Here is a 13160-nt window from a genome sequence, read left to right on the forward strand (position 1 = left end):
TGTATTCAATTAATTTGAAGTGTTATTTAGGGGGAATAAAATGTAATAAAGACCATAAGTAGGCAAGGAAAGTGATATGACTTTCACTGTGAAGATGTGGGATAATTTAGGGATCAAGACTTACCTATGGTACAATCATATTACAGTAGCATGGATGTACTAATGAATTTATAGCTCAATAAGCAGAATTTAAGTGACAAAAGATTAAAACTTTCATTTACAACGAAAAGGTAATTGCATTATAAATTGGGCAGCCACTATGGAAAACAGTATGGAGGTTCCTCAAAGAGCTAAAAATAGAGTTGCCATATGATACAGCAATCCCACTCCTGGGCATACACCTGGACAAAACTATAATCTGAAAAGATAAATGCACCCCAATGTTCACTGCAGCACTATTTACCACAGCCACGACAGAAAAACAACCTATATGTCCATCGACAGATGAATGGATAAAGATGATGTGGTACATATATACAATGAAATACTACTTAGCCATAAAAAAGAATGAAATAATGCCATTTGCAGCAACATGGATGCAATTAGAGAGTATCATACTAAGTGAAGTAAGTCAGACGGAGGACAAATACATATGGTATCACTTATATGTGGAATCTAAAATGTGACACAAATGAACTTATCTGTGAAACAGAAATAGACTCACTGACATAGAGAACAGACTTGTGGTTGCCAAGGGGGAGGAAAGGTGGGGAAGGGACGTATTGCCAGTTTGGGATTAGCAGATCTAAACTATTATACATAGATTAGATAAACAAGGTCCTACTGTATAGCACAGGGAACTATATTCAATACTCTGTGATAAACCATAGTAGAAAAGAATATGAAAAAGAATGTATATATATGTATAAATGAATCACTTTTCTGTACAGCAGAAATTAACACAACATTGTAAACCAACTATACTTCAATAAAGTTTTTTTTAAAAAAGGTAATTGTGGACAAGGATGTCCACTCTCACCACTATTCAACATAGTTTTGGAAGTCCTAGCCATGGCAATCAGAGAAGAAAAAGAAATAAAAGGAATACAAATTGGAAAAGAAGTAAAACTGTCACTGTTTGCAGATGACATGACACTATACATAGAAAATCCTAAAGATACTACCAGAAAACTACTAGAGCTAATCAATGAATTTGGTAAAGTTGCAGGATACAAAATTAATGCCCAGAAATCTCTTGCATTCCTATACACTAACAATGAAAGATCGGAAAGAGAAAGGAAACAATCCCATTCACCACTGCAATAAAAAGAATAAAATACCTAGGAATAAACCTACCTAGGGAGACAAAAGACCTGTATGCAGAAAACTATAAGACACTGATGAAAGAAATTAAAGATGATACCAACAGGTGGAGAGATATACCATGTTCTTGGATTGGAAGGATCAATATTGTGAAAATGACTATACTACTGAAAGCAAACTACAGATTCAATGCAATCCCTATCAAATTACCAATGGCATTTTTTAGAGAACAAGAACAAAAAATCTTAAAATTTGTATGGAGACACAAAAGACGCCGAATAGGCAAAGCGGTCTTGAGGGAAAAACACAGAGCTGGAGGAATCAGACTCCCTGACTTCAGACTATACTACAAAGCTACAGTAATCAAGACAATATGGTACTGGCACAAAAACAGAAACATAGATCAATGGAACAGGATAGAAAGCCCAGAGACAAACCCACGCACCTATAGTCAACTAATCTATGACAAAGGAGGCAAGGATATACAATGGAGAAAAGACAGTCTCTTCAGTAAGTGGTGCCAGGAAAACTGGACAACTACATGTCAAAGAATGAAATTAGAACACTCCCTAACACCATACACAAAAATAAACTCAAAGTGGATTAGAGACCTAAATGTAAGACTGGACACTGTAAGACTCTTAGAGGAAAACATAGGAAGAACACTCTTTGACATAAATCACAGCAAGATCTTTTTTGATCCACCTCCTAGAGTAATGGAAATAAAAACAAAAATAAACAAATGGGACTTAATGAAACTTCAAAGCTTTTGCACAGCAAAGGAAACCATAAACAAGACGAAAAGACAACCCTCAAAATGGGAGAAAATATTTGCAAACGAATCAACGGACAAAGGATTAATCTCCAAAATATATAAACAGCTCATGCAGCTCAATATTAAAAAAACAAACAACCCAATCAAAAAATGGGCAGAAGACCTAAATAGACATTTCTCCAAAGAAGACATACAGATGGCCAAGAAGCACATGAAAAGCTGCTCAACATCACTAATCATTAGAGAAATGCAAATCAAAACTACAATGAGGTATCACCTCACACCAGTTAGAATGGGGATCATCAGAAAATCTGCAAACAACAAATGCTGGAGAGGGTGTGGAGAAAAGGGAACCCTCTTGCACTGTTGGTGGGAATGTAAATTGATACAGCCACCTGGAGAACAGTATGGAGGGTTCCTTAAAAAACTAAAAATAGAATTACCATATGATCCAGCAATCCCACTACTGGCATATACCCAGAGAAAACCATAATTCAAAAAGACACATGCACCCCAATGTTCATTGCAGCACTATTTACAATAGCCAGGTCATGGAAGCAACCTAAATGCCCATCGACAGACGAATGGATAGAGAAGATGTGGTACATATACACAATGGACTATTACTCAGCCATAAAAAGGAACGAAACTGGGTCATTTGTTGAGACGTGGATGGATCTAGAGACTGTCCTACAGAGTGAAGTAAGTCAGAAAGAGAAAAACACGTATCGTATATTAACACATATATGTGGAACCTAGAAAAATGGTACAGATGAACCGGTTTGCAGGGCAGAAATTGAGACACAAATGTAGAGAACAAACATATGGACACCAAGGGGGGAAAGCGGCGGAGGGGGGTGGTGGTGGTGGTGGTGTGATGAATTGGGAGATTGGGATTGACATGTATACACTGATGTATATAAAATGGATGACTAATAAGAACCTGCTGTATAAAAAAATAAATAAAATAAAATTCAAAAAAAAATTGCATTAGTATTTATAAAGAAATCTAAGAGTCTTGGCAAGTCATATGAAGCTTGACGGGAAATGATCTCTTCCCTGGGAATATTTCACATAATGCCATAAAAGAGGCTGACTGCTCCAGCAGCAACACTCACACAAATCAATGTGTGATGCAGGGACTTCCCTGGTGGCACAGTGGTTAAGAATCCGCCTGCCAATGCAGGGGACACGGGTTCGAGCCCTGGTCTGGGAAGATGCCACATGCTGCGGAGCAACTAAGCCCAGGAGCCACAACTACTGAGCCCATGTGCCACAACTACTGAAGCCTGCGTGCCTAGATCCCGTGCTTCGCAACAAGAGAAGCCACGACAATGAGAAGCCCGTGCACCACAACGAAGAGTAGCCCCCGCTCACCGCAACTAGAGAAAGCCCACGTGCAGCAACGAAGACGCAACGCAGCCATAAATAAATAAATAAATAAAATATAAAAAAATTATTAATGTGTGATGCAAAATGGCTAATGTTAGGCTATGTATAAAAATTTTATGTTTTATATCCATATGTAGCATACACACACCAAGGTGCCTGCATAAAATGAAAAAAAATCCATTAAGCAAGTCAGCAATGAGGTGTCAGCTGAGGAAAGCATTCAAATAAGCATTCAGCAATGTTAATGAATTACACAAGTCAATGGGGTTATGAAGTGTGGAACTACTGAAGAGAAAAAGGCTTTTTAATAAAGGTGAATTTCTAAAAAGCCTTTGAAGTATTTTGTCTTAAACAGAAAATCTCTACGCTTGATCCTTCTCGTAATAACAGAAATTATTAAATAATTGAAGTGTTTTTAACAATCTCATTTTCATGTTCTTTCCAAATACATATACACGCACCCACATTCAAAGCCCCTGCCAGACCCCGTTTTCCACATCCCACAATTTTCTAAAAACTGGGTGCTTTTTAGGAATGATGCAAAGGCCCAGTTTGCCTAAAATATTTAAAGAAAAGGCATTCTTCACATTTTGGAAGAAATCTCAACTCTACAGATATGCAGGACTCTCCTAAAGCTGTTTCTGCTTCATTAAAAAAATCTTCTTGCACCTGACTCAACTGCCTGTCATGCTGTCCAGCTTTTAGTTCCTCAGAGGTTTGTAACCAGGTCAGCATAAAACCAGACTTTTATTTTATCAGACTGCTCTACAAAGGTAGTTTTCACTTCTCTGTGCCTTTTTAATCACTGTATGAGACTTGTAGAGTTCAGTCAACGGGCACATGTAGTTACAGTACTGTAAGCCTTGCTATCAGCCCCATCCACAGTACAGTAGATGTGGTGCAAGGCATTCCCTAGAGCTCTGGAGGTGCCTCTGGGCTGCAGAAGAAGATGAGGGGCAGGGTTAGAGAGGCTGAAGAGGAAGAAGCACCTACTTTAACCTGAGGGGCTCTACTTTATTTCTTTTTTTTTAAAAAAAAGGGTATTGCTGTGAAATGCCTCGAACTGTCAGGAATAAAGGTGGCCCTTTATCACGATTATCGTATTATTCAACTTTCCTGGAGTTTGAGTGTGACTTAAGGTGTAAGGTATCTTATTCTTTAATATCTTATTTAATATCTTACTTAATGTCTTATATCTTATTCTTCAAAGTCCTTAAAATAAGGGGTGAAACTCACTATCACTGCCATCACTTGAGCCACAATATTCAAACCATAGCTTCAGAGGGCCAGCTTGGCTGCCTCAGCTGGTGATTCTACATTATTTTTAAGGACTATCTAAGGAAGATTCACTTTGGTTATATTTTCTGTGATTTCTGAACTAGATTTTACCAAAACAATGATTTTTTAAAAAACTACTCACACAACACACCATGTTAAAATCCATACTAATTTATGGATTTTATACTAAGTATACCTAATCTAAATATAGAAATGTACAGTCAAGGTTATTTTGCTCTAGTTATGTAGCATGTGAACAAACATAATTGTAGCTCAAAAAAAAAAAAGCACAAACAATGAAACCAGCTTACATACATACTTACATTAAGTAGCCTGCGAATGAGAAGTGAGAGAATGGAAGGTTGGATAATACACTTTAGACTAACTGCTGGTTAGGTGGTGAACTACTGGGTCACAAAACAAGTTTAGATCATCTTAGAAGACAACATACTATGTTATAAAATGAAAGACACTTTCTGAATTCATGTCAAAGAACTGACAAAAACATACTTTAATAGCGTCCTTGGCATCTACCACAGCAAGGTCTCGAAGGGCCCAAGCAATCTGCCTTTTGTAGAAATCTCCTTTATCAGATTTCTTGACTTTGACCACCTTCACCTGCACAGGGCGTTCCGTTGTCACTGTTGAATAAAACACAGTTTCATTAGAGACATTATTCATTTCCTCATTCTTCATTCATTCATGGCAAACACAGCTGTCAGGTGCCTGGACACAATACTAAAACAGGAATAGTATTTCATAACAAATGCTATGACTGAGGAATACACAGAATACTAATGGAAGAATCTAAATCAGACTAAGAAGGTCAGAGGCAGATTACTTGAGAAGTAAAACTCTGAAAACTCAAAAATAAGAAAAAAAATTCAGGTTAAAAAAATGGGCCAAAGACCTTGACAGACACCCGACCAAAGAAGATATATAGACCACAAATAAGCATATGAAAAGATGCTCCACAGCATATGCCATCAGGGAAACGTAAATTCAAATGACAAGGAGATACCACTACACACCTATTAGAATGGCCAAAATCCAGAGCACTGCCAACACCAAATGCTGGTGAGGATGCGAAGCAACATGCACTGTCATTCACTGACGGTGGGAATTAAAAATGGTACAGTCACTTTGGAGGAGAGTTTGGCAGTTTCCTAACAAAACTAAACATACTCTTACCATATTATCCAGCAACTGCATTCCTCGGTATTTACGCAAAGGAGCTGAAAACATATGTCCACACAAAAATCTGCACACGGATATTTATAGCTGCTTTATTTATAACTGCTAACTTGGAAGCAACCAAGATGTCCTTCAGTAGGTGAGTGGATAAATAAACTGTGGTACATCCAGACAATGGAATGTTATGCAGCACTAAAAAGAAATGAGCTATAAGCCATGAAAACACATGGAGGAAAGTTAAATGCATATTACTAAGTGAAAGAAACCAATCTGGGAAGGTTACATACTATTTGATTCCAATTACTATATGACATTCTGGAAAAGGCAAAACTGTGGAGACAGTAAAAAGATCAGTGGTTGCCAGGGATTGGGGAAGAGATGACCAGGCAGAGCATGGAGGATTTTTAGGGCAGTTAAAATACTCTATATGACATTATCCATTTGTCCAAACCCAACACCAAGAGTGAAACCTACAGTAAACTATGGACTTTGGGTGATTATGATTTGTTAACGTAGGTTCATTCTTGGTAACAAATGTACCACTGTGGTGAGTAGTGTTAACAAAGTGAAAGGCTATGCATGTGCGGGGAAAGGGGCATAAGGGAAATCTCTGTACCTACCTCTCAATTTTCTTATAAACCTAAAGCTGCTCTAAAAAAAATAAAGTCTTAAAAATGTATTAATACTAACAAGAGTTATTATTTACGATGATAGTATTAAAAATCTAGGAATAAATAAATACCTAGAGGTAAATATAACACATGTACAAAGCCTTTAAAATTATAAAACTTGGGACTTCCCTGGTGGTCCAGTGGTTAAGACTCCGTGCTCCCAATGCAGGGGGCCCAGGTTTGAGCCCTGGTCAGGTAACTAAATCCCGCATGCCGCAACTAAGAGCCCACATGCTGCAACTAAATATCCCGCATGTGGCAACAAAGATCCCTCGTGCTGCAACTAAGACCCAGCGCAGCCAAATAAATAAATAAACATTTAAAAAATAATAATAATAAAATTATAAAACTTATTGAAAGTCTTTAAAACTATAAACCTTATTGCAAGGCATTAAAGAAGACCAAGATAAATGGAGAACCACACCATATTCACGAACAGAAGACTTAATATCATAAAATGCAAGTTCTCTCCAAAGTGAACTATAGATTCAAAACAATTCCAATCAAAATCCCAACAAAACTTGGGACTTGATTCTAAAATTCAGATGAAAAAACAAAATACCCACAAGACAACATAAAATCCAGATATAAGAAAGGACCCAGAAACAAACACACTCACACTCATCACTATAAACACAGACACAGGTAAATCAAAGACTGAAATGTGAAAGGTAAAATTATAAAACTTATAGAATGTAATATAGAATACTTTTATTACTCCAGGGTATGGAAGGACATCTTAAATAAGACACAAAAAGGGGAAGCCATAAATGATCAGATTGATTAATCTGATTTCATTAAAAGGCATCACAAAAAGTGAAAAGATAAGCCATAAACTGGGATGCATACAACCAACAAATTGGTATCCAAATTACATGCAGAACTTAAAGAAATCAGTAAAAGGACGACCAACAGAATAGAAAAACGAGTAAAAGGCTTAAACAGGTAAATTTCTCAGGCAAGAAAATTAATGGCTAATAAATCCATGAAAAGAGGCTCAATCTCATTATTACTTAGGGAAATGCAATTTAAAACCACAACGAGATTCTATTTCACACCCACCAGATTGGAAACAACAGTCTGTCAAAACCAAGTTTAGACTAGGATGTGGAGAACCTGAAACACACACTGCTTGTGGGAGTGAAAACCAGTACAATTACTTTTGAAAATAATCTGGTATTAGGGTAGTGTTGACCATTCACTGCCTATGACCCAGCAATCTCACATTTAGGTGTCTACCCTAGAAGATTCTTGCCTGTGTACACTGGCAGACAAGGACAAACATGCTCACAGAAGTGCTGCCCGAATAGGAAACCTGGAAACAAACCTCCTGGTCATCCCTGGTAGGATGGGTAAGTAAACAGCAGTACTCTCAGAGTAGAATACTACACAGCAGTAGAAATGAAAGAATTACAGCTATGGGAGAAAATCAAGAGATAACACTCACAAACACAAACATACTGTTGAGTGGAAAAAGTCACAAATGAATACCTGTGCTATGATTCAATTTATGTGAAGTTCAAAGACACGCAAATATAACAATGTATATTCGAGATTACAAATACATATGGTAAAATGATAAAGAAAAGCAAGGAAAGAGTAAATCAAAACTCAGGACACTAGCTACCTCTTAATGAGGGAGGGAAGGGAATGGGAGGAGGGCAGGGCACACAGGAGACTTCAAAGGTAATGGTAAAATTCTTCTTATTCTGGATAGTGGTATATATAAGTGTTCACACCTTATATGTATGTTACAGAAATACTTTTGTGGGACTTCCCTGGTGGTGCAGTGGTTAAGAATCTGCCTGCCAATGCAGGGGACACGGGTTTGATCCCTGGTCTGGGAAGATCCCACACGCCACGGAGCAACTAAGCCTGTGTGCCACAACTACTGAGCCTGTGCTCCAGAGCCCTGAGCCACAACTACTGAGCCCGAGTGCCGCAACTACTGAAGCCCAAGCACCTAGAGCCCGTGCTCCACAACAAGAGAAGCCACCACAATGAGAAGCCTGTGCGCGGCAACTAGAGAAAGCCCGTGCGCAGCAACAAAGACCCAATGCGGCCAAAAATAAATAAAATAAATAAATTTAAAAAAAAAATTTTTGTGTCTACTCAAGATTTACTTAAAGACAATTGAAAAAAAAACGAATTTGTTGGCCCAATTTTCCAATCACAGAAACAATGAGAATATTTAATTTTGTTTATTTATTTTTTAAATTGAATTTCTTTTTTTTTTTAAAGTGATACATGGTCATTCTTTTATTTTTTAAATTTTTAAAATTTATTTATTTGGCTGCATCAGGTCTTAGTTGCAGTTCACAGGATCTTCTTTGTGGGATGCAGGATCTTTCATTGCAGCACGCAGGCTTCTCTAGTTGTGCTTTGCAGGCTTAGCTGCCCCGTGGCACGTGGGATCTTAGTTCCCTGACCAGGGATCGAATGCATGTCCCCTGCACTGGAAGGCAGATTCTTAACCACTGGACCACCAGGGAAGTCCGAGAATATTTTAAACAATGAGGAAATGACCCCTAGGGAATAAAAGAATGCCAAACAAGAACCTTGACTTACTAGATACCCACCTGTGGCACACAAAAAACAGTTCTTTTTCTTTTTTCCTGCTTTGCAGACATTGACAATACTCAGCAGGCGTTCGTCATTTGGTGTAAAAATGTCTCTTTGTAATGCGTGCTTGATTGCTGTCATCTTTACTCAGCTGAAAAAATTCAGAGTATAGATATTATACTCATTCTCAAAATCATTCTACCTTACATTGTTCCATTTAGGATTAAAAAATGATCTTATTTATGGCAAATAAGTGTAGGATGAATGATTTAATACATTAGTACACCTACATCATAAAAATAAAAAGCTGTATGTTTGGAAAAGAAATTAGAGAACCAGTGATATCAAACTCTAAAATCTTTGGAAGTGTTCACCAAATATAATATTTTTTAAAAATTTAGGAAAAAATTTAAAAACCCACGCCCAATCTTCAAATATAAATTTCCTATATAAAGAACTCTTACAACTCAACAATAAAAAGACAAGTAACCCAGTTAAAAACTGAGCAAAGGATCTGAATAGACATTTCTCCAAGGAAGAGATACAAATGGCCAATAAGCACATGGAAAGATGCGCAACATCATTAGCCATTAGGGAAATGCAAATCAAACCCACATTGAGATACCTACCACTTTACACCGCTAGGATGGCTAAAATTAAAAAGACAAGTGTTGGTAAAGGTGTAGAGAAAAAGGAAGTCTCATATATTGCTGGTGACTATAAAATGCTGCAGCCACTTCAGAAAACAGCTTGGTGGTTCCTCAAAAAGTTAAACATGGTTTTACCATATGACCCAGCAATTCCACTCCTAGGTATATACTCAAGAGAACTGCTAAACATATGTCCACACAAAATCGTGTACATAGATGTCCACAGCAGTATTGTTCACCATAGTCAAAATGTGGAAACATCTCAAATGTCCTGATGAACAGCAAAATGAAATATATCCATACAGTATAATATTATTTGGCCATAAAAATGGAACAAAGTACTGATACATACTACAACATCAGTGAATCCTGAAAACATGATGCTACGTGAAAGAAGCCAGTTACAAAGAACCACATATTTTATGATTCCATTCATGTGAAATGTCCAGAGTAGACAAATCCATATAGATGGACTGATTTGTGGTTGCCAGGGGCTGAGGGCAAGAAGGAATGGGGAGTGACTGCTAATGTGTATGGGGCTTCTTTTTGGGGTGATGAAAATGTCCTTGAATTAGATAGTAGTGATGTTTTTATAACCCTTTGAATATACTGGAAACCACTGAATTACATACTGAAAAAGGGTGAATTTTATGGTATATTAATCATTTTTCTTCAAATATAACTTAAGTTACATATTTGAAAAAAAACTCACTGCAACTTTATTTTTTGAATATACTGTATATATATATATTCGTGTGTATATACATTATTATTTCCAATGCAGATGTATAGTATTTCATACGTGTGAGCTTGCTTAGGAAATTTAACTCCTAGTTCTAACACTGCTTCTATGGGAAAATGAAGAAATTATGAGTTTTAAATAAATGACTTAGAGTGAATTTTTAAAACACACGGACACTTTTGTAAACTATAGGTATCTCCTATATTTTACTCAATTTGGAAAACTTCTATCCCTGCTCCAACTCAAAAAATTGCTTTTCTCACAAAAATCGCACTTCTATCCCTCTTTCTCCTCATCTCTGCCTCTAGTCTCCTGACGGCCTCCCCCCCTCCTGTTCTCCTAGTCCATCTGGCCTCTCCAAGCTTAGTTTCTTTTCCAACCTAGCCTGGAGGCAGTGTTCATTTCCCTACACCCACACCATCCCCTTCAATGATCTTGCTCCATTTGTAGACCAGTTCACTCAGTTCACCAATCTCCACAAACTGTCTTTTTTCTCTACTTCTCTTGGCTACCACATGCCATTTAAGAAGGCCTCATATCCATGTTCATTGCACTCATTACAAATATTTAAATCCAATCAAAGCTAAACTTTCAAAGTTGCTCAGCAATTCCTTAACACCTTCTTTGGTGATTCCTCTTCCTACTCACCATCAATATTGCAAATCCTTATTTCTCTCCTTCAACCCTCAACTCTAGTGTCAGCCTCCTCCCTCTCTGCAAATGACTTCACCGTCTACCCTGCAGAGAATATAGAAGCCATGAAGAGCAAGTTTCCCCAACTGCTTTCTTCTTCATCTCTCTACATTTTCACCCATCTTAACCTCCATTCCACCTATTATAAAATGTCCATGTTACTACCCCTTAATATGTTCTAGGGCCTACACACTGTGTTAAAAGCTCAACTCTATCCTATGCCCAAGCCACGCTGGATACTGGCCAGTTTGCTTTTCTGTCTCTAGGCTCTTGTTTGTGCAATTTCTTTTTCCTGAAATTCTTTTCTCCCTGGGAAATTCCAATTCATCCTTAAGAGCCTGCTGAAATGTCACCTCTTCTGTGAAGTAGTCACACATTCAAAGAAAAAAAAAATTCCTTTCCTACTTCTCTAATATTTCCCTCTATTCTGCTAACATAGCACTTATAAACCATATTGTCTAGCTAGTTGTATTCTCTCCCCCATTAAAAGTATTTCCTTGCAGGCAAGACCACGTCTTATTCATCTTTGCATTCCAAGAACTTGGCAAAGACATACCAGGCATTTAATAAATTAACCAAAATGACAGCACCAAATAACATGACAACTAAAGCATTCTGATGATTTTCCTTCATCTACACATAATTTATCCTTTCTGCTCCTGCTGCCAACACACTAACCCAGGTTCACATCAACCACATCTATTAAACACCACAGCATCTGGTTATCTCTTTGCAAGCTTCTACAACCCCAAAACTCTCGACAAATAATAATAAAACATAGCTTTCATCACAATATGCCCTTGCTCAACCTTTTCCTAATGTTCCCAAATACAAACTTTCCACTCCAAGCTCTCTGTTCATTCTGGTCTTTAAATCTTTGCTTAGGAGCTTTTCCATGCAGGGAGTATCATGTATCCAAACCCTAATTACACTCCATAATTTATATGAAGTTGATTCAATAAAGATCTTAATCCAAACTGATCTCTCCTCTCAATTGCTACAGCACTTATTGCATTTACTAAACAATCAAGCACTTGCTGTCCACCTGGTTCATAAAATCACAAGCTCCTGGATCTCAACAACTCTCTTGAAAGAAAGGGGGGATGGGGGGTGTTTTAGCATAGTTTTGTGTCCTTTATTAGTGGGTACTCAACAAATACCTCTTGTGGTAACTTGAACTGAATAGTAAAAACTGGTTAAATGAATGACTAATAGTGGTCCCTCTTTGGTCAAAAGCAAAGGACTGACTGTATGGTAAGTGGTAAAACAAGACTGGACTGGGCAGAGTTCATAAAGGAGGTAGTCGTAATGAAAAGCACTATGCGACTCTCATTCATTCGGCAAATATCGATGCCTGCGAAGTGCCAGGCACAATTCTAGGTTACGGTGGTGTATGTGACAGATACGTCCATGAAGACAGGAAGAGCCATGCCTCCAATGGCATCTACGTTCTCAGGGTGGAGTGATTAACTCTGAGTCTTCACAGCACATTTTTTGTAAGTCAGTGAATGAACCATTAGACGTCCTCCAAAACTATTTCCCAGGTTTAAGAACCCATGTCTGACCATGTTCCAGTGGCAGTCAGCCACAAAACTCTACGTTGGTTCTCTTCCTTGAATTCAGCTGGATCATTACAGGGTGCGGCAGGTAACTTGTCAGTAGGAGTGCCATGTCAGTGAGTGAGTGTGGGCTGGGCCCTGGATGCTCTCGAGACATCTTAGCGCGTGGAGCACTGTCCTCCAGACGAGAACACGGTGCCTGGAGCCAGGGAAATGCACTTAAAAGATTTAAAAGAAAATGTGGATTTGGACCCCTCCTGGTTCACGCCAGAGAGCAAACGGATCAGGGCCGTTTTTTACAGTGAAATCTGGTTTTCATGGGCGGAACCGGAAAGGGGTGTCAGGATTGCCCTCCCAGCCCCCCGGGGCGGGGGATACTCC

General features: G+C 38.1%; 1 protein-coding gene across 12 annotated transcripts in view; it reads right to left on the reverse strand.

Moving 5' to 3' along the window:
• The window catches only part of EXOC1 (exocyst complex component 1), a 60291-nt gene that overhangs the window by 46805 nt on the left and 326 nt on the right, over positions 1 to 13160 (reverse strand). For 10 of the 12 annotated variants that reach the window (XM_082464469.1, XM_082464463.1, XM_082464462.1 and 7 more), the window contains exons 2-3: positions 9153 to 9286; positions 5219 to 5349 (exon numbers count right to left, since the gene is read on the reverse strand). In XM_082464469.1, coding sequence (XP_082320595.1) covers positions 5219 to 5349; positions 9153 to 9276 — 255 coding nt within the window. In that variant the 5' untranslated portion in view covers positions 9277 to 9286. Of the gene's footprint in view, positions 1 to 5218; positions 5350 to 9152; positions 9287 to 11175; positions 11200 to 13160 lie in introns of those variants that run through there. The other 2 variants (XM_082464467.1, XM_082464465.1) reach the window with 2 other exon arrangements.

The sequence above is a fragment of the Balaenoptera physalus genome (assembly GCF_965194825.1).
Source record: "Balaenoptera physalus genome assembly, chromosome: 5".
NCBI classification, from domain to species: Eukaryota; Metazoa; Chordata; class Mammalia; order Artiodactyla; family Balaenopteridae; genus Balaenoptera; species Balaenoptera physalus.